This window comes from Alosa sapidissima, chromosome 7, assembly GCF_018492685.1.
Source record: "Alosa sapidissima isolate fAloSap1 chromosome 7, fAloSap1.pri, whole genome shotgun sequence".
In the NCBI taxonomy this organism is placed as follows: domain Eukaryota; kingdom Metazoa; phylum Chordata; class Actinopteri; order Clupeiformes; family Clupeidae; genus Alosa; species Alosa sapidissima.
In genome coordinates, this window is record NC_055963.1 from 31,749,076 (window position 1) to 31,772,293 (window position 23,218).

The following is a 23,218-nucleotide window of genomic DNA, read 5'->3' on the forward strand; positions in this document are numbered from 1 at the left end:
CTTTCAGTAATACAGGACAGGCTGCAGTGTCACCAGGCCTGCCTTTTCTCACTCCCTCACACTAGCAGTTACTGTATTACTGTACTTTTATCACGATAACCTTTCATTTTTGCTTTCTCTTCCTCTTTGCTAGCCCACTTGTAATTTTTGAAACTGACAAGGAAACCCGTGCATTAAGGCAGACACAAGGTTGCGAGATTGATTTTAAAAATGCAGGCAGTTACGTATGGGGCGCCAAATGTAACATGCCTTATTTCGTGGACAGAATCACTTTCGTGTGACGAAATACATATATTCATTACGAAACCATGTTACATCGTAACGCCTTTTGTCCACGGAATGCACAAATTGGTTTGCATTGTGTCCACGAAACACTGAAGAGAGTACATCATTTCGTGGACGAAATTGACTGGTGGCCTTTTCCTTTCGTGGGCATAATGCTGAATGCAGTAGCCTATTCACTGTCGTAGACGAAATGTTTGGTCAAAAGTAATTCTGTCGTAAGAATTAACGTAACGTAAACGGAATGCAGTTTACGAAATGAATTATGTATCACGATAATTTCATTACGTGGACGAAATGCATAACAGAATCACGAAATCAGTTTTGTGACCTGCTGCAATACATTTCGTGAGTCAGCAGTTTACGGAATGAATTATGTTGCAGGATAATTTCATTACGTGGACGAAATGCATAACAGAATCACAAAATCAGTTTTGTGACCTGCTGCAATACATTTCGTGAGTCAGCAGTTTACGGAATGAATTATGTGTCACGATAATTTCATTACATGGACGAAATGCATAATAGAATCACGAAATCAGTTTTGTGACCTGCTAAAAATAGGCCTACATTTCGTGAGTCAGCAGTTTGCGGAATGAATTAGCCAGTGGGTAGCCTAGGCTACCATTTAGGCCTAGTCCACACGTACCAAACCGATCTTTTTTTCCTCCGTCTTCCCTGGAACCGTATCAAGAATATTTGCGTCCAAACGGATCCATCTCAACACGACTCAACACATTACTTCATACCCCAGGCCTATAGGTGGCACTGTGTCTTCACAGAAATTCACCAAAACTTGCAAAACTTGCGCTTTAAAAACAGACAGAATAGGCTATGGCGAAATGGCTAGTGCAAGGAAACCAGAATTGTTTGTGTGGACTGATGGTGAACTGTCAACTGTAGCCAACTGTAAAACTAATAAACTTTATTTTACGGTTTGTGAAGGGTGCAGTCCCGTCCTTTATTTGGCTAACGCAGGTAGGCCTACTAATCACCTTTACTTTTTTTGGTTGTAGGATAGTCCGTGATTCACATTAGTTTTGGCTATCACTGCAATTAGGATACTAAACGCAAGGCTTACCCAAGTTCTAGGCTATTCTGTCGCCACATTTATAATATTGCTATAAAACCTTCGTTAGTAACAGTCAATACTTTTGCCTGCATCAAATCGTGCATTCGCATTCAGTGTGCTACCATCGGCTTAACGTGAGTTCTAAGCGTCTTTGTATGCTTATATCTGATTTCACTCGACTGTGAATGCATGTATATGTGTTGTAAGACATGTAAAATAAATGGATGACACTGGCACTACACACAAATTAATGTAGCCTAAACTTACACCGCACTTTCCTAATAACTTAAGTTCTCTCGCGTCACTGACAGTAGCTAGAATGCATAAAAAAACACCGGGAAAAACAGTGTTCAGTCCACCAAGTCATAAGCTATTGGCGCTGCGCAGCATCAGTTGTGATATTTATCTTAACGGAGTGTAATCGTAGGTAATGTCATGTATGAAAACTAGTATTGTTAGGCAATACTAGTGCAAGTCCAGGGCAGCTGAGGTGTGGCGATGACATCATCGATATGCAAGCAGGATGTGCGGTTTCGCTGTCTAAACGAACTCAAACGGGGTACGGTTTCAGATTTCTCCACTCTGGGACCAGGTTTCAGAAAAGTGCGGTTTCGGGCAGTGCGTTTACAGGATTCGTTTGGATGCTTGGCCAAGACGAAGCAAAACCTCTGCGTTTAACCTAAAAAGCGTCTCCGTGTGGACAGGCCCTTAGAAGTGGCCACTTCAATCGCGCCTCTCGTTAGTCAGAGCTCCGTGAAACAAAGGAAAGCCCTTTATTTGGACGGGCAAGTAGGCATAGCGATTAGGCCTATTATGCGCGCACTCCAGCGAGACGATACTGTAGGCCTACTGTTAGGCCTACAACAAGTCGCGATTTATTAGGCTATCCAATCGCTATAGGCTACTGTTTTCATTAACATTACAGGAATCCACTTCATTAATTGTTTTAAATATCGTTGCTTAGCCCACGAGTTTGTCAGTTTCACTTGCACAGACACGCATAGACTTTGAATGAGCACTCACAGCCTACCACTACCACCTAGGCTAATATTATGCCTCTATATTTGATGAATTAAGAAGTAGGCCTATGTATTGATCAGGGAAACATTTAGTTTATTTTTCTTTCGGTCCATGGTTCCAGCAGTTGTGCCGCAAAATTAACAGACAGAAGCACCGGGCATAGACCTAATCTAGCCTAAATTCGTGGTCCAGTGGACCAGCAATCTAGACTACTCGTCGAAGAGGCTCATAGTTTGAAGATCATAGACCATAGATAATTCAGAGAAAGCCTATGCAGTTGCTTTTCGCTGACCTAGGCTAGGTCCAGCACGGGCTGGCACCGGTTCGCGGATTGCCAATCACAACGTTGCAAAGCCTCTGAATGCAGCCAGCTGTCCCGTTTACCACGAACTTAAGCTGCCACCTCGTGGCGAAAAGTTGCAATACATTTCACGCAGCTCTGTGAATAACGGGAGGCGCGAGTGCCACTTCTAAATGGGACTCACTGGCTAATTCATTCCGCAAACTGCTGACTCACGAAATGTATTTTAGCAGGTTACAAAATTGATTTCGTGATTCTCTTATGCATTTTGTCCACGTAATAAAATGATCGTGACACATAATTCATTCCGTAAACTGCTGACTCACGAAATGAATTGTAGCAGGTCACAAAGCTGATTTCGTGATTCTCTTATGCATTTCGTCCACGTAATGAAATTATCCTGACACATAATTCATTTTGTAAACTGCTGACTCACGAAATGTATTGTAGCAGGTCACAAAACTGATTTCGTGATTCTTTTATGCATTTCGTCCACAGAATGAAAGCATATGTCACTGAATGCATTTCGTAAGTTGTTAAGTTACTATTGCGTGGACGGAATGCCTTTTGCAACACAATAATTCTGTGGACGAAATTGAAATAGGATGCACAGAATAATGCGTGTAGGTGCATTCCGTATTTACGTAGACAGAATTACTTTTGACCAAACATTTCGTCTACGACAGTGAATAGGCTACTGCATTAAACATTATGTCCACGAAAGGAAAAGGCCACCAGTCAATTTCGTCCACGAAATGATGTGCTCTCTTCAGTGTTTCGTGGACACAATGCAAACCAATTTGTGCATTCCGTGGACAAAAGGCGTTACGATGTAACATGGTTTCGTAATGAATAAATGTATTTCGTCACACGAAAGTCATTCTGTCCAAGAAATAAGGCATGTTACATTTGGCGCCTCATAGTTACGCCACGGTGGAGACCAATCTGACTGGCTCATAACTAAAGTGCAATAGTTTTATTTATCAACCAACAGCCAAACAATCAAATCAATTCACAAACATGTCACCAAGTCGCCTTATCCTCTATCCCATGTATTGGTATCTTAATAATCTTTGTTCACATATCAGTGACAGACTGAAAAAAAACAAACTACTGGGAAAGGTAAGGTGAGGCGACATGCAGAGACAAAGAGAGAAGGTGAGATAAGAAACCAGGGAATGCATTTACTGTCATTTTTATTATGCTTAAATACAATGATGGATTGATTAGCTAAACTTTTCATGAATATGATCCAACAATGGCATGGGCTTTTTATTAAATAATACAAACTGACGGAAAAAAACAAGAAGACAGGAGAAACAGTTTCTTCTGAATTGAGTTATGAAGAGGAGAGGCAGAGCGGACTTTGGGACCCAGAGGGGGCAAGCTCTGCTCCTGGACCTCTGAGTTCCATTTGGTTTAACGTCTGCCCTATAAAACAGAATGCAGGGAGGCCATATTGAGAAATATTTTTTTGATGTAGCCTATTACTGTAAGGTGTGTTTTGATGTAGCCTATTATTGTAAGGTGTGTTGATGAGGTCTACTGTGCACCAACCTGGCCAAGTTTGGCTTTGTATAAGCAAGGTCTGTTAGGCTAGTCTGAAAATAATGAACACATTCAAGCCCATTTATTGATAGACCTCCATTACCATAATTAAAATAATAAATAAGTCTATGACGTTCATGTTGGTTTACTTTTGTGAGTGAAGGCATGAGGCAAAAATATTTTTTGAAAAATGTCACAGGCTACTTTGAACTGTCAGGTAGTATAATGATAGACAGCTAGGCTGTGTGTGTGTGCATATGGTAGTCGGCCTATTTGGAAGGAAGTCCAGAGCCTTTCTTTAGTGCCTGGTCTGGGCATGTGTATCTGTTCTGTACACAAGGTGTGTGTGTGTGTGTGTGTGTGTGTGTGTGTGTGTGTGTGTGTGTGTGTCTGGTGTGACAGTTAATAGCAGGTACATTTTAGGTCAACCCAATAATTAGGCCTCAATAGGGGGTTTATTAGTGTGGAGATGTGGACAGAGGCTGCATGATCTCTGCATGGCAGGGACAATCGAAAAAGACACACATTTTAAAAAGATAGTAGCCTGGCAACACATTAATACAATAACATACATATACAGGCACACTCTACAGAACATGGTCTACCTTCATGTAAAAAAATAAAAGTGCTTCATTGTAGAGAGACAACATCTTTACAAAATTACCTCTGAAGTCAAAAATAACAAACCAAAACAGTGCAAACAGTTTAGGGGCAACTTTAAACATGTACACACTCATGTATTCATGTAAATGCATACAAGTACACGCACCAACACACAAAGAAACACTTTTTCAAGTCCATCCACAAAATACATAGGTCCCAACACAACCATGCAGCCTTCTAAGCCAAAGACGATGGCGCTCTGTAGAGTATGTCTTACTACTAACTAGTATGTCTTACATACTAACTAAACATACTAACTTGTGTGCACACACACCCATACGTATATTCATTCACACACTCAAAGTTCATGTCATTGTAGAGAGACAATGGTTCAGCAATAAAAAAGACTGATATAAAAGTCTATCAGAGGGCCATTATGTTCAGGGAATTATATTGGTAAAAGGGACTCTGGTTGATTTTATTTTAGGATTGAATTAGGATTATGACATAATATTATTGACAATTAAATAGACAAAAGTGGTGTTGCTTCACAAAAACATATTTGCTCTGAATTCCAAAGATACTGGCTAATCTGTGAGCTGTGGGCTCACTGATGGCTTCCGCTAGTACCACCTCTTAAATTTTTTGACTCTGGAGTAGGAGGAGCGCGACAACGTGGTGGAGCGTGATGATTGGGCGCGCCGCGAGGAGCGGCCAGAACACTGGTTCCTAGAGCATGACCCCCCGTAGCTGGACGGACAGGCGGAGCAAGGCTTGCCTCGCTTGTACGGCGCCTCCCCCACCCAGTTCCCTCTGTGGAAGAGATACACAATCACATGAGGATCAACCCTTCAAGCATCTCTGATCTCTCCAAATGCCTCCACCCTACGCTACATAATGTTATAGCTAAACAGATTACTGGGATCTTGGAAGCTGCACACTATAAATATATCAAGAGGATCAAACATGGAAGATAAACATGCACAAATAATAATAATAATAATAATAATAATAATAACAATAAAGTTGTCCTGGTAATGCCTTGAGTCTGAAAATATTAGTCTTTTTTAAATGTTTATGACTAAAATAAACCATTCAAGTGCCCCAGACGGACCCAGACGTTGAATGGCAGTAGTTGCATAGTGCCCTTATGTTGGATGGATGCTTAATGCAACATGATGGGGGCGTTGGGGGCTTAGAACACCAAGAAACTAAAATATATAAGTATAAGTATATATACTCTTTTGATCCCGTGAGGGAAATTTGGTCTCTGCATTTATCCCAATCTGTGAATTAGTGAAACACACACAGCACACAGTGTACACACAGTGAGGTGAAGCACACACTAATCCCGGCACAGTGAGCTGCCTGCATCAACAGCGGCACTCGGGGAGCAGTGAGGGGTTAGGTGCCTTGCTCAAGGGCACTTCAGCCGTGCCTACTGGTCGGGGTTCGAACCGGCAACCCTCCGGTTACAGGTCCGAAGTGCTAACCAGTAGGTCACGGCTGCCCCCTAACTGCATGGTGTTGCTTTAAGGTAAAAGAAATGCATTGTGTTGCAGAGGGAAACAGAGGGACTTACTTTATGGAGTAGTTACAGACTAAAAAGTCAGCTTGTTTCCAGGTGCTGCCAAATACATACATGTTGTAGCATTTGTGGATGGCACAGCCCATCCTGTTGGTGCTGGCCCACACCATCTGGGAGAGACAAACACTCAGTCACACAAGGAGAAATGGGAAGGACTGCAGGAAATGCTGGACGTGAGAGAGGTGCTGTGTCTGAGTATATTTTAGTGTGTGTGAGAGAGAGTATGTAATGTATGTATGTGTGTGAGAGAGAATATGTAATGTATGTATGTGTGTGTGCGTGTGTTTGCGGCTGCGTGTGTGTGTGTGTGTGTGTGTGTGTGTGTGTGTGTGTGTGTGTGTGTGTGTGTGTGTGTGCATGTGTGTGTGTGTACACAATCTAGACATGTGCAACCTCACATAGTTTATGTATATGTGTGTGGTTTTATGGGTACACGACTGACACACCTGTGTGTAGTGTGAGCAGACAGCGCCGCTGCAGCCGGTCGGGTAGGAGAAGGCATGCCTCTCATCATGCCAGGAACGCACCAGATCAATGACGGAGCGATACCTGCCCAAACATCACCACATCACCATATCATCACCACATCACCTCATCCCTCTACAGTCACATCGTCATATTACTTAAAGGCAAGTCAAGACACCAACATTGGACAAGTCAAGACACCATCATTGGACAAGTCAAGACACCAACATTGGACAAGTCAAGACACCAACACTGGACAAGTCAAGACACCAACACTGGACAAGTCAAGACTCAAGACACCAACACTGGACAAGTCAAGACACCAACACTGGACAAATGTCTTTGGACAAAACTTTTTTTTTTTTTTCTCTCCCTTTTCTTTCCATTCTATTTGCCTCCACAGCGGTCAGTGTGTGTAATTCTGGGCCCCACTGTGAGAGCTGAGTGAACGTCTCACCCCAGAAAACAGTCACATTTTCCATTACACTGACTTCTTGAGAGCTTCTTTGTTAGTTTTCTTTTGGCACCCTTACACAGTTTTCCCAAGTGTTTTCCTTTACTTTCATATTCTTTCCTCACAGGGCTGAGTTTAGAAATTGTGCATGCTGACAGGGTTTCTCCTGGACGCACTGGTGAAGTTACCTGAGAGTCTCCACTCACCTGCCAGAGTTGATTGACAGGTTCTGGCCTGTGTGTTTCATGACATGGGAAGGCCCGTGATCCCAGATGCAGCGAGATGCCCAAGACTCGGCCGACCTGGCCAACCGCTCATCCCAGACCTAAATACACAGATACGCATACACACACCAAAATTCAAACACATGTACGTACATACTCAACTCAATTTCAGGATTAAAGTGTCCCATAACAACTGACACTGATTTCTCAATCACCACTGAGAGACAACTATGCCTACTGTATATAAATTCACAATTCTCTTTTCTTCTCTCCAATTCATAGTTGTATTGAACACATACACACACACACACACACACACACTGCTCTCTCACCATGATCTCCATGTTGGCTGCGGGTGGGGAGACTTGCGAACGCACTCGGTTGTGGTAGTCTAGTAGGGCGGTCATGTCACGGCTGGATATGGCCCTCCGGCGCCGCACGTGGGGCACAATGACATCACCTCCCTCGGCCACCGCAACGCCGCCGTAACCACGTGGGACGTTCTCTACGCCTTGACCAGCCTGCAGTGTTCCCTCTCGCTCGGCACCTAGTCCAAACACAGCCTCCGGCAGACTCAACAGGAAAGTGTTGTTTGTTGGCAGCGCAGAGGCTCTCATGCACACGGTCGCCCACCAGATGGCAGCAAAGAGGAGGCGTGTGAGAGGGGCGGGCATGACTCGTGTCCACGGCAACAGAGCCTCACTCCTCACAGAAGAGCACTGGCACTGGTGGAGGGGCGGAGCTGGAGGGGTAGGCAGCTAGGTCAGACAGGAAAGATGGAAAAGTGTGTGTGTGCATCTGTGTGCATGTGTGTATTTGCATATGTGTGTCTGTGTGTGAATGTGTGTGTGTGTGTGTGTGTGTGTGTGTGTGTGAGGTTGCATGTGAATGTGTGTGTGTGTGTTTGCATATGTGTGTCTGTGTGTGAATGTGTGTGTGTGTGTGTGTGTGTTTGCATACGTGTGTCTGTGTGTGTCAGAGAGAAAGAGAAAGAGAGAGAGTGTATGTGAAAGAGAGAGAGAGTCGGTGTGTGTGTGCATGTGTGAGAGAGAAAGGGTGTGTGTGTGTGTGTAAGTGTAACTGAACTTTTGGGGTCAAGAATGATTTGTGTGTTTGTGTCCTGGTTTTCTGTGCCTTAGAGAGGTCACACTTTGAACATTAGATTCATTCACTTAAAACATTAGACAACTGTTCTATTGATCTCTGCTAAAATTACCAATTATATTAGCAATCTCAGTGATTTCATAAAACTACTGAATGCATATGAAATACATTTCCAATATCAATATTTACTATTTTCCAAAACAATTTATCAATGCAGACATGCAGCAAATTAATGATTACTAAAAGATTAAAGTGAAAGACATGCCATGTCAAAAACAGAAAGACTGAATAGGTCAAAATAGTACAATATTTCAAAGTGTAATATCTGAATGAAAACTGTAGATGTAGCAATCAATTATCAATTAACAGCCAATTATATACATTAAGGGGAGATAGAGAATCAAATGTATAGTCTTAGTTAACTTCACAGATGGATACCCTTCACCCTATGCCACACTCAAATGAAATAAGAAGTGAACAATACTTGATTAACAATAGACCAAAACTTCTGAACTAAAAGGTGACTGAAGAGAAAGAAAGGAAGAAAGTGAGTGAAAAGGAAGAGGAGAGAGGGAGAGAGACAACGGCACATACCTTCATCAGCGGTGTGAGTTTTAGCCTGGCAGCGCTGTGGAGATCCTCACTTAAACACTGACCTCTGCAAACAACCCCTCTGACATCTGTGTTAGACGGCTTTAACGAGGCCAAGTCTCACTGCCTATCTGACGCACAAGCACTCTCTTTTCTCTCTTTCTCTTGTCCAAGCACTGCTGTCTTCATCCCTCTCTCTCTCTTTCCCTCTCTTGCCTTCCTTCTCTTATTTTCTCTATTCCCTCCTGCTGTGGAGATGCTTCTTAGTTCAGTGGATGATTTAGATGGCCTGTCCTCCCTCCCGTCCTCTCTCACTTTCTCTCTCTCTCTCTCTCTGCTTCTCTCTTCGAGTCCTCTTCTCCCTCTCTCCATTTCTCTCTCTCCCCCTCATGCATCACTCACTCCATGCACAGCCCCCTCCCACCCTGAAGAAAGCCACAAACATGAAACCCGTCCAAAGACAAATAATCAGCATAACACAACCACGCAATCAGCATAACACGTCCGTTGTTCCACATCTTGTACTATTTCCAGAGCAGCCCTCGATGCACCCTATTTTCATAACTGTCCATTGTTAAAGTGGAATTAGTTCTGAATGGAGGAGAGTGATAACGGGTCACATCCATCACAATTCTATTCTCATGGCTGGATATCGTTAGCTTTGGTCCTGGCATGAAGACAGTCTCTAGATGAATGGTGTGTTGAGCTGTGGTTGTCCCCCATGTACATCAACACACACAGATACAAACACACACACACACACACACACAGAGAAATACAATCACCTTGCAAGAACACACCCCACACATGCACAGAGGTGCTCATGCATACATATGAGCACACACACAAACACACACGCACACGCACACACACACACACATACATACATACATACACAAGCATTTCTATGTTTTCCATATCTCGTATGCCATGTATTGTGTATGTACACCTAAAGTGTTTAAACTGTCATGCCGATAAAGCTTACTTGAAATTTAAATTGTTTGAAATTTAAATTGAAAATTAAATTGAATTGAAAGAAAGAAAGAGAGAGAGAGAGAGTGAGAGAGAGAGAGAAAGAGAGTCTGCAGAGTTTGCAGAGTGCTTGTCTAAAACACAACAATAAAACAAATAAACGAAGCGACAGGCAAACGGAGAGAAGACAGAATGCATCTTATTAAGCTGTGGCCAGATCATGAGGTCACCGCTGACTCAGAGCTCTGCTCCAGCTGTTCCGAATTCCAGGAAGACACCACGGAACGCCACCATGTGTAACATCCCAACCCCTCGCGCCGCAGGCACCGCCAAGGTAAACAGTCCCGGCTGGCACAAGGTCGACAGTGGGTTCGACAGGAGCACTGGGAACACTGACAGACTGGAACCACACTGAAGCTATTAGATAATGACACAGACACAGGCCTGTAGGCACTTATAAACATTTTAAGGACATCAAATAATAATCAAGTCTCAAATTTGATGTCTGGCGTGTATGCTTGTGCTTTTGCATAGAGAAGTCCTAGTAGGCTTACTTCATGTTGAAGCTGACTAATTTCATGCTGAGAATAGTCAGTACAGTTGAGACTGCGTTTCTGTTCATCACAGTACGTGCTAGTTTAGCGTCAGAGCATAATCTATCATCATGACTGGAGTGGAGACGTGGGATTGGGTGGACTCAGTCACAGTAAGCAAATGGGCAAACCTGAGGACATGCATGCAATGCACTCTGGGAGGGAAGGAGGGGGGAAAGGCCATAAATGGCCTCTCTCTCTCTCTGTCTCTCTCTCTCTCTCACACACACACACACACACACAGACACACACACGCACACACACACAAATACACACTCAATTAAACATGCTGTACATGCAAACACACAAACACAAAATGAAATGAATTTACACAAAGTAGATAGAGAGAAATCTCAGGAGGACAGCTAAGCCCTTTCTTACCAGCAGGAGACTAACAGCAGCTACGTCAGTACAAAAACATCCATTTACAACTCTGATAATATCCAATGAGATTATACAGTCTGTTGGAATGGGGCTTAGGGTACGTTTTGAAGAGGGTGACAGCTCAAAGACAACACATCTGTAGCCTGGGGAGACTTGGTGAAGAGAGCTACTGAGGTGAGGTGGCTGTGCTTACTTGAAAACCAGTCGACTGACACATCAACACTCACCACAGGCCAGACTTCAAAGGGGATGAGGCCCTGAGCCTCCCAGACCCAGACCATCAGAACCCGGAGAGCTGGCAGAGGGCGGTCAACACCCTCGGTGATTAACTGTCCTCAACACAGATGGGGAAAATGCACTGTGTGCCCAAAACTATTTTACGAAGAGGGAGGGTAATAATTCATGTCAGCATGATATTGTTGGCAGTGATAACACATATTGTATATAAGGCTGAACGCACAAGTCTGTGGCGGATCGGAGGCCTTGTGAGTGTGTCTAACCACTTGGCTTTGTGGATTCTGCGTGTTTGCTTTCAGTGAGGGTGAGGCATATGTGCCAGGGCTGGTGCCAGCTCTGTGTGAGGGGCCCAAGACCCCAGTCTGGCAGCCTGTCCAACAAACCAGACACAATACATACTGAAAATTCAGGCAACTCTTCATTTCTACAGATTAGATTGAAATTGCTCCGTTTTAGTACAAGTGCAGTCTACTGAGCTTATGAAAGAGACTGTACCCTTACTATAGGTTTACACTTGAAAACTTCACTTAAAGCTGCAGTTGGCAAGTCTGACAGATTGAGGGGACTTTTGAATGTTTACAACTCTCATGCCCCTCCCCCACTACCACCTCTCACCCTCTCACCCATAATACCTCCATGCTCTCACCGAGTTTGTGCTCGTCAGTGCGCAACAGACTGTGATTGACCTGTGATTTAACCCCACCCACAAAATCTGAGGTTGGGAAATTCAGTCTGGACTTGCTCCATTGAGAAGCTTCTATGAAAATCTGACAACTGTGCAGACCAATCAAATAATCTGGGCGGGATTTATACAATGATGGATAGATGAACCACCATAGATAAGTAAGCACAGTGCCTAGTCATTCATGTCAACTGAGCTTGCTTCAGTTGGTTTTGTTTACAACAAAAAGCCTTTCCCTAGAGAAGCTAGACGTCTAGATGTATCTATCCCGTCTGTTGTACAAAATATTGACAGCACACTAACTTTAAAAAACGAACAGGAAACCGCAATTAAGGCATTTGTCAAAGAATGATTGATGGTAGGCCATTTCATTGCACTGGTAGATCTATGCAATTGTGTACAGAGGCATTTTCTCCCCTGTATCGGTTGAAACACACACCATAATCACGTCCCAATGCAAACAGTATTAGATTCACATTCTGAATAGTATGGCTTGAATTCAGTATGGCTGTCAGGCTAAAAACATCCAACAGCACAAAGTGTGAAAATGGCCGACACTTTGCTGCATGTTTTTTCATGTCGCATACTGAATTTTTTTTCCTCATTTGAAAAACACAGGGTGTCCACACATGGTTATTTTATGGGATGGTTCCTTTCCACTTAACAAGTCATATCCCAAGTGCATGTAGGCAAGAGTGTGAGATATGGGGAATGCTGCGACAACATGCCTCACTCTGTGACCCGTGGCCTTGTTTTAGGTCAGAGTCCGCTCCCATTCATCTGCTGTCTGGGGCTGGGGCTGGAGGGGCTCAGCCAGCAGCCACCCACAGAGGAGCGGAAGGGCCGGGGAAATGCCAGCAAAGCTCCTGAGCTCTGGAGTGTTTCTGGTGACGGATGCAGCCACCGGCAGCCCTGCACGCATTGATTAGCCACAGGAAACCAGACACGGGGCTGTGGTTGCAGCATGAGTATGTGTGTGTGTGTGTGTGTGCATGTGTGTGCGTGTGTGTGTGTGTGTGTGTGTGTGTGTAGATGAGAGAGAGAGTCCAGCATGTGAGCCAGGCCGCTGGCAGACCCAGTTAGTCTCACTCAGAGACCAGCCTGCCGTCCAAGGAGCTGCTTTATCTCTGTAAACCTCCCAAGTTCCTGTCTTAGACCACAATAGGATGAGTTAAGGTTTTGGGCATTTGGAAGCACGGCAGGAACAGATGTTAAGAGATTTGTTTGATTTCTAGTAGAAGGGGCCAAAGTTCTAACTGATTAGGGATACGCTGGATGGAGAAGAAAAGAGCATCAGTTGGGTACCTACATACACACCTTTGAAACATACCTGTTCTTTTATATCTATCCACATACACACTTGCTGTTGTCCTATTGTCGCTATTAAGAACTTTAAGCTGGATTTTCATTCTTAATGCCTGCCCTCTGTATGCAATAGACACAATCAAACAGAACAAGTTGGACTGACACAGCCAACGATACAGTAAGGGAGCCCCACATACTCACACATCTTCACCCCGACATATCGAGGCATAGCTTTGGTTTCCTGGTTTGGCTTGGCCAAGCCATTTCGTCCTTGTCAGACTGTGATTTAGAGCGAGCCACTAGGTTGGGAGTCTTCACTAAAGAGGTCACAGAGGCTAGGAGGTCAAGCCCAGACCCTATCCAGGTCAAGGGTCAGGGGTCAAATCACAGGCCTCTGCAGTGGTCTAGGAGCCTTTCTGCCTTAGTGATTTGTGGTTGATCTACGGCAGGAAGAACTAGGGAAGGATGATATAGTGTTACTGGAGGGGTGACAACTGGCTTTTCCTATATTATAGATCTCAGAGACTCTTAATTCCCTTTTGCCTTTTTTGGATTTTGTGTCACAATTAATATTATAGATAGTTTGTTTCTATAGCAAGTCATACACAATATGAAGTAAAGATATAGTGTGTAGATCTGACTCACAACATGAAGTAAAGATATAGTGTGTAGATCTGACTCACAACATGAAGTAAAGATATAGTGTGTAGATCTGACTCACAACATGAAGTAAAGATATAGTGTGTAGATCTGACTCACAACATGAAGTAAAGATATAGTGTGTAGATCTGACTCACAACATGAAGTAAAGATATAGTGTGTAGATCTGACTCACAACATGAAGTAAAGATATAGTGTGTAGATCTGACTCACAACATGAAGTAAAGATATAGTGTGTAGATCTGACTCACAATATGAAGTAAAGATATAGTGTGTAGATCTGACTCACAACATGAAGTAAAGATATAGTGTGTAGATCTGACTCACAATCTTTCTTTTTCCCGTTTTTGATCTTTGTGTCTCTCCCAGAACTTTTGAGATTCAAGATTCAAGATTACTTTATTACATTTCATTATACTTGGGTTGGGGTTCCTCAACATTGCAGAAATAATATAGTAAAATAATATAGTATAATATTCTCATTTTCTCAGGTTCTCATTGTCCACTATCCATAATCCTGGTTGCCTAGTGGAAAAAGCTGTTGCGGAGTCTGCAGGTCTGAGCGTAGAGGCTCTTGTGTTTCCATATTCTATATTTCATTGAATGCACAAAATACCTCTAAAGTCCTGAGTCTCTGAGGTGCTAGAATATGTTTCCCTAGCATGACGATATAAGTTAGAATCAGGTCTGCAGCATTCATCCGTTTTCCATATAGAATAGGAAAACTGCACGCTATTGGTCAGAGTAGCACAACGACCTGCTTTAGTAGACAAGTGCTTATATTTAGCAGCAAGCACATCCTTGTCAGATCTGTCACATAGTTAATAGTTTTGTCATCATACATCAAAGGTGATGAAAGATGAAAAATAACAAAGTGAACACAATCAATATACCTTCTGAGAGAGCAAGACAGGAGGTTCTATGGAGAGAACACTCCTGAGTCTTGCAGGTTAAGCTGCTCTGTGTAGTCTAGGGTCCCAGAGTGCACCTACAGTGAAATAAATGGAAATCATATCAGATGATTGCTGCCTATTTCACAGAGTCAACCCTTCCTCTCAAAACATCAGGCTGTTCTGAGAAAGCTGTTAGAATCCGTTTTCTTCCAGGATGTGCAACAGGACCGGCTACTTGCTTCCCATGCCCGGTTGCCAACAGCTTTAAGAGTTTTTGAGGCCAGCACATAATCCGAGGCACAACTTTCACTACTTTCAACACCACATACTGCAGTGGAGAGAAACCTGGCCCAAGACAGCAGGAGCATGTCCAGACTTGCTCTCTCCTATAAGACAGAACTCCTCTTGGTTTGGCACTGTCTTCTCATTGTGTCTTCATGTCTAGTGGAGCACACACACACACACACACACACACACACACACACACACAGACACACACACAGTAAAGACTGCAGATCCTGATGCTTGTAGTTAGGTCTTTGTATGAGTTGAGAATTGGGCTGGCAGAGACTGACACATGGAGAGAAGGGTCTGGACAGGCATTGTGCTGCCCAGTGTGTGTGTGTGTGTGAGTGACTGAGAGAGCGAGAGAGAGAGAGAGAGATGAGCTGCTTTCCCCAGTCTGCTAACTCCAGCCCAAGGACACCACTCAGCGCTAAACGCCAGGCTTCTGCTGCTAACTCAGGGTGCTGTGTGCTGCTGCTGTGCTGCCATTTGCTGCCATTGTCTTCCAAGATGGCGGAGGCCAAGCTTTGCTTTGGCGCCCAGAAAGCAAATTTGCCATTAGCACCGGCAGCCCACAGGGCTGTCCTGTGCCACCAGCTTACGGGAACCGCAGGAACTGCTGAGTCGCTGTGTTCTGGAATTTACAGTACCCTCACACACACACATACACACACCAATACAAGGAGGTACGAACATACACACTTAGTCACAGAGAGGCAGATAGATAGACAGACACACACAAATACACATAGATGTACTCATACACTATATTCCATAAAAACTTTACAGTGCTCACTGCTCACACACACAGACATACCAATAGTAAGATTCTCTCATATACCTCTGAAATTATACAATAATTCCTGTGGTTTAAATTTTTATGACATATTTCAGTGACAGTCTGTCGAGTTATTTGGCTCTCTGAAATTAAAATGTGGCATTTTAAGTGACAGCAGAGCCATCTGTGTTGCTACAAATACATGGACTATTTTTTATGATTTATAATTACGGGATGAAATTCACTAGCTATCCAACAATGATGGGTAAAGTCCATCATTGTTCATATATCTGTGATTTGTATTCTGTATCTGATGAGCAGTGTTGTGATAGCTTTGTGAGTCTGTGTTTCCTTAGACTCAGGGAAAGTAGACAGTAACCTGTGAGTGTGTGTACTGTATGTCTCTGTGTGTGTATGTGTGTGTATGTGTGTGTGTGTGTGTGTGTGTGTGTGTGTGTGTGTGGGTGGGTGTTTGCTTCCCCCTGCTCTACAGGTGACTGACTATCAGCGAGTGTTTTACGGTGGACAGTAATGGGACAGGAGGGCTATTGTTTGGCCACTGGGGTGAGGAGAAGCGGACTGGTCCCCCGAGACGGACGAAATGGGTCAAGCTTGAGAGGATGTGCTCCAGACGATCCTGCCAGAGGCCAACCGTCCTCACATGAAATCACTGTCTGGGTCCCTCCACAGACACACACACACACACACACACATATGCACACACACACACACACACACACACACACACACACACACACACACACACACACACACACACACACACACACACACACACACACACACACACACACACACACACACACACCAGGACCTGGCACCACTGGGCTTTTACAGAGCGATCGCCTTTTGGCCTGCTGTTGAGCCCAGGGGGAATCATAAAACAAAACGGCAGTCAGGTTTTTTTCACCCTGAGCATTGATGACCGCTGGGGTCAGAGAGGTTGCCTGCCGACCACCGCAGCACCCCTCGCCAAGTTGGCCCCTCAACAGCCCACAGGAAACACATCAGCCTCTGAATGCCTGCTGCATTGGCTCACAGTCGTGCGAATGGCATGGAGAAAGAAATGGGGTCTGACCGTTGAGCCACTCTGATAAGGATTGCCGTGGCACAGAGCCTAGAAGTGGACAGCCTTAATGCCTCTCCTTACTTATATCTGTCTGACTATCATTAAAGAGTTCTCTGGTGTTCCAAAATGTTCCAGTTCCATACACAGAGGCTGATTTGAGATGAGTGCCTGGCTTCCAGTTCTAAGAGAGAGAGATGCCCATGTACTGTAGGTCATCGTCAGACAGCTGCTGTGATGTTACTGCCAGATGAGTCTGTTTGCCCACTTTATACACCTTATATGGTGTGCAATAATGCCTACTGACGTCTTCCAAGATATGCACAATCATACAAATGTAACATGTATCCCTACAGGGACTATCATAACACATATATGCATCAGGCACACATAACCGCAGACACACAATGATATTGTGGCCTAACATAAAGAACATGCTTCGCTGGCAATTCTGTTGGTATTATTGCAGTCATATGTTTGGTGTTTTAATTCTACAATCTGTTGCATGTACAGCATATTCTGACACAGCAAAGCACCATAAACGAGAACATTACAGTGGACCTCACTACAACTGTAAATACAGACTGACACGTATGTCTCAGTAAGCCTGGCATGCACTGGGCTTTTTTTCTGGACCTCCATTGGGCCAGCCGCTGTGTGATTTAATAAAGCAGATATAGCCTCGCTCCACTCAGACAGGACTCCAGCCGGCTGCCATCATCTCCAGCAGCAGCAGCAGTATTCCAGCTCGCTGCAGGGTGTGTAGTCTGGCCTAGCGACCGGGAGCGTGCTTAGAGCAGCGGGATCTGGACACACACTCTCTGGCCAAGCCAGAGTGCATCAAGGGCAAGGCTCTGTGGAGCCCCGTCAATACACATACCCTCACACACACACACACACACACACACACACACACACACACACACGCACACACACACACACACACACACACACACATACACACACACACACACACACACACACACACACATACACACACACACACACACACATACACACACATTCACACACACACACACACACACACATTCACACCCTTCCAGAGACTCAAAACACACAATTCACTCACATAAACACACACACATGCACGGCTGGTTCTGTGTCCAAAATCATTATTAGGCTTCCACTCCTGTTTCCCTACTGGGTGATCATTACTCTAATTTTCCAGTTCTCCCATTCCACAGCATTCCTCTGCAATCCAGCCGTGCAATTGGCTGCTGCAAAGGCGACGCCCTGAAGCTCCCGCTTCTGCCATTAGCACCCTGGATGGGTGAGACTCAAAACAGCCCACAAGAAACCATAATAGAAGACAACGATGGGACTGTTTTTGCTCCTCCTCAAACTCAAAATATTTGGTGCGTACATTTGGACCTGTACAGCTTCTCACAACTAGACTTCTCAAGCTGAATCAAGACTGGGGAGGTTGTCATTGGGAAACCACATTTCTGTTGGTTACATCAGTCTATACAGCTGGCGGCCTTTCCTTCTTAATGACCCAGCCATGACCTCTACCCTCAGACATGAGCGTGTGACCCGTTCTACACAGACAGTGCCTTGGCATCTCTCTCTCTCTCTCTCTCCTCTCTGTATTTCTCATCCCCCTCTCTTTGCGTTTGACAGTGTTTCCTGTATTTGTTCTCCCTCTGAAAGTAATTTTTGTCTTTTGGCTTTTCAGTAAGTGTGTACATATGGTCTAAACTCACCTCAGCATGACATTTACTGAGTGTAGGAAAAATTAAAATACACCCCAAGCTGAAAACCCTTGAGAGGAGGGGACATGAAACTAGCTGTCAGAGCTGAAAGTAATTTTTGTCTTTTGGCTTTTCAGTAAGTGTGTACATATGGGCGCAGTCCAACAACACCTCACTAACCCAAAAAAGTTCACTGGGTTTGCAGTCTGCTCTATTGTTCACTTTGGGCAAGCGCCATAGTAAAACATCACAAGAGACGTGCTTTTCCTTTCTGCAAACAGATCAAGGCAAACAGACTAAATCAATGACACTTTCATTGAAAACCAATATCCTGCTGTGTGCATTTAACCTAGTTAGCAGTTAACCACTTATTATCAGGAACGTTTTTGGAGTAGCCTGACAACATACCAATTTGATGAGTCAGCTGAAGTGTTTGACCTTTCACTGGACAAATGTATTCACATGTATTAAACTGAGTGCACAATTATATTCCATTAAAATATTTAAAAATATATATTTTCAGTAAGATGCCACAGAAAGTTTTAAGTGAGAGGCATATCAACACGTGGAGTGAAAAAAGATGAATTGACGAAAACTGATTTACAAGGAAACAGAAAAGAATAGCAATTTCTGAGCCAAAAGAAACCATTCTCATTATTGGGCTAAAGCCTCCCTAACTGAAAGTTAGTCACAACTTAAGTTTTAGAGCTCATGGCATAAGCTGCCACCTACTGGTGAAAAGAACACATGGCAGGGTAGAGTCTGTGGTGAGACTATCAGGACAATACAACAGGAATTAGGTGGAACTAGTTTCAAGCCAGACAAGGACTTAAAATCATCTGGCAAGTACTTCATTTCATCACGACTAAATCAGGGCATAACTGTCACTGACAGACTGTCATTTATTCACCCAACAGCAGTGGCAAGTTTGATTGGCGATACATCCGACTGTCCTCAGAATTTTGTGATATATATATATATAATAGGGTTGTTTGATGCTGACTTGGGGGACATCTAAACGAACATAACAACCTTGCCTGAGCTTTGCATCTGAAATCCTCTTTGAATGCCTGAGGATTTGGGTGTTGGTTGTTTTCTATATGCAACATCTGTGCGTTCAGTTCAGCTTGGCTCAGAGCCAAAGTTGTTTCTGCTTTCTAAACACAGAGACTGTGGTGGTGTGTGTGTGTGTGGGGGGGGGGGGTTGATGAATGTTCTGAACGGTTTAGGACTAACTGCTGGATAGAAGGCGTTAAGCAGTGTGCGTGAAGCAAGCATTATTGAAATAATGCAGTGATGGGCCTCAGTCCTGCTGCTCACTAGCCAGCTGCCTACGTGCTCCTCTGTCATACTCAACTGCAACAGTGTTGGTATGGATTACTTGCGGCAGCTCAAACGCTTGTATGGCAGTGCAGATAGCTCATGTTTGTGCTATTTCACATGACTTTAATGCTACTGAGAGTAGAAGGATTTAGAGGAGCCATGTGACCGGCACAAATACTCTCAGTAAATGCAGCAGTCCTGTGGTGATGAAGGTATAGACTGGCCCTTCTGCACCCTAATTCTCCTTGCCTCACCAAGTCTTGCTGCTCCAGTTGTATGCCAAATGTTGGTGCTGCAACCATGGTTAAAGGCACCCTTAACAGTTATTTGACCGTAACTTAACGTTTCCAAAATCCTTTTGATGGCACATAACCTCACGGCACTTCTGTCATTGTCTGAGCAGCCCTGTAGGTGATTACAGCCTAGCAACTTTCTAGTTTCGGGTAGAAAACTGCCCCCCCCCCCCCCCCCCCCCCCTAAAATCAAACCGCAAAAGAACTGCTATGCTACAGGAATTCAGAGATCTTTTTCTACAGACTGCTTCCTGCTGTTCTATTACATGTACAAACTCATGGGGTAATATGTTTATTTATGTTTCTTGTTAAGAATCCTGTCTAGTAGTTCTCTTTTTCCAGTTTTCGCGTGTCATTTTGAGAGTTGAATAAATTACAACCATAAGTATAATCATATGAACATATGTGTGCTTTGATATAGAAAATAAGTCCACATATTATGCCCAAAGTTTATTAAATATTCAACAACGTGGGTGTGCAACATTTACATGGTCTGATTTCTGAGTATGCCTTTGTGTGGCTATATTATCATGGCTCCATGTAAACAATATTCAAACCAAAACAACTGCATCCTAGAAGCACTTTTTAGATAAGTCGGTTTTTGCTCATTTTTTCACCCGGGGGCTAGAAAATGTGGGTCACAGACAACATCAATAGAGTAGCTCCTGAGAAACTACAGTCTACTAGATTTAAATAATGTAATGGCGGCACCTGTTAAACTCACCTCAGCATGCAGCCGTGCAATTGGCTGCTGCAAAGGTGACGCCCTGAAGCTCCCGCTTCTGCCATTAGCACCCTGGATGGGTGAGACTCAAAACAGCCCACAAGAAACCATAATGGAAGACAACGATGGGACTGTTTTTGCTCCTCTTCAAACTCAAAATATTTGGTGCGTACATTTGGATCTGTACAGCTTCCCACAACTAGACTTCTTAAGCTGAATCAAGACTGGGGAGGTTGTCATTGGGAAACCACATTGCTGTTGGTTACATCAGTCTGCTAGCGGCCTGTCCTTCTTAATGACCCAGCCATGACCTCTACCCTCAGACATGAGCGTGTGACCCGTTCTGCACAGACAGTGCCTTGGCATCTCTCTCTCTCTCTCTGTATTTCTCATCCCCCTCTCTTTGCGTTTGACAGTGTTTCCTGTATTTGTTCTGCCTCTGAAAGTAATTTTTGTCTTTTGGCTTTTCAGTAAGTGTGTACATTAAACTCACCTCAGCATGACATTTACTGAGGGTAGGAAAAAATAAAATACACCCCAAGCTGAAAACCCTTGACAGGAGGGGACATGAAATTAGCTGTCAGAGCTACATGACTACATGCACAAAATGAGAGGCTAGTCATAGAGCAGCCTTCCTATTTGTGTGTGTGTGTGTGTGTGTGTGTGTGTGTGTGTGTGTGTGTTCCTTCCTATTTAGACCTAGGCCTAAGACTAGTCCACTGAAATCTTTCCACACTGTTAAAACAATCTGTACAGAGTAGGCCTACAATATAATTCTCACCACATTTACATTTATTAATTTAGCAGACACTTTTATCCAAAGCGACTTACAAGGGCATTACTCATCAGAGCAACTCAGTACGGTGGCCAACGGGTGCAAACGACCTGCAATTTATGACAACACATGCACATCGACAAAACACAAGCAACTTGTGTTACCCTCAAATCTTACCGACATGCTTTATCCTTGGGGTCAATTTGACCCCAGCTAAATAAACCCTCAGAAAATGATTATAAAAACAATCCCCCCCCCCCACACACACACACACCCCTTTATGAACATTGGAACCCTGGCTGGCAATATTGCCCATCCAGTGTCAGCAGCCCAAAGGCTTGCTGTTGCTTCCCCTTTTGACTTATACAGTCCTGCCAAAATGACTTATATGTAATATGTACTTGTGTATGTAATAATGATAATAACAATATGTTCTCATACTATTACAATAATAATATCCATGTCAAATATTCATGTATCTTATGTTTCATACAGCTGGGGTCAAACTGACCCCAAAGAACATCAATGTACAAAATATTTGTACAGGACATTGAAAACATATTATTGTACAAATTTCATGCTAACTCTGTTGTACCCTTCAATTGATGAAAAGTCATGAAACATGAAGCAAAAAAAAAGTGAACCATATATTTCATGATGTTAAACGTTGCTTGGGGTCAAATTGACCCCAAGATAACAGGAGGGTTAAGAAAACATCTTCATCAATTGCCAACAAAAAAAAGTGCATAGCCTACCTACCTATCATCCTGCAGGAGGACTAAACCATTTTGCGCTTTTGTGTGAGTGACCAGACAGTCTTCACTATTTTTTATAGGCTACACAAGTCAGTCTATCAACCAAGTTATGGAGCAAATAAGCTGCACTTTATTTGGTCTTGGTAATTTCTTTATGGTATTCAATTTGGAAATCAAAATATTGAGGGAAAAATAAAATATAGACTCTAGCCCCCCCAGTCCAACACACCTGTCCTCCTCACTCCATGCCAACCATATCCTGGCCCAACTGGCATCATCATCTCGGACCTTGACAGACCAAAGGCTCTATTTTAGTCAATATAAAATGCATTAATGTTACACACAGACTCAAATAATAACAATTGCTTTAGCCCATATCTTACAAGTTTTTCAACTTTTCCAACTTCAAATCTGTCTTGGTGGCGACGGATTACTTTCATTGGCTCTCAGATGGCGGCAGGGTAGACACATGCGGACCTACGTCACTGCCCATGTGTCAAGTTACCTCCTT

The 23,218-nt window shown here is 43.7% G+C and overlaps 1 protein-coding gene across 1 annotated transcript; it reads right to left on the reverse strand.

The window, feature by feature from the left end:
• Nucleotides 1-4,601: 4,601 nt before the first annotated feature.
• On the reverse strand, nucleotides 4,602-9,545 carry r3hdml (R3H domain containing-like). Its single transcript, XM_042098007.1, has 6 exons — nucleotides 9,256-9,545; nucleotides 7,890-8,299; nucleotides 7,540-7,658; nucleotides 6,861-6,963; nucleotides 6,409-6,524; nucleotides 4,602-5,639 (listed from the first exon to the last, which is right to left on the reverse strand). Exons 2-6 carry the CDS (start codon nucleotides 8,229-8,231, stop codon nucleotides 5,450-5,452), a joined length of 870 nt encoding a protein of 289 aa, XP_041953941.1. The 5' UTR covers nucleotides 8,232-8,299; nucleotides 9,256-9,545; the 3' UTR covers nucleotides 4,602-5,449.
• Nucleotides 9,546-23,218: the final 13,673 nt, after the last annotated feature.

What these genes read in the sequence shown, in the direction of transcription:
- r3hdml (XM_042098007.1), bottom strand. Translation starts at nt 8,231, where the DNA reads ATGCCCGCCCCTCTCACACGCCTCCTCTTTGCTGCCATCTGGTGGGCG. An exon ending in CTGTCAATCAACTCTGGCAG is followed by an intron (nt 6,964 to 7,539) that starts GTGAGTGGAGAC and finishes ATGTTTGGGCAG; the next exon opens with GTATCGCTCCGTCATTGATC. An exon ending in GTCTGTAACTACTCCATAAA is followed by an intron (nt 5,640 to 6,408) that starts GTAAGTCCCTCT and finishes TCTCTTCCACAG; the next exon opens with AGGGAACTGGGTGGGGGAGG.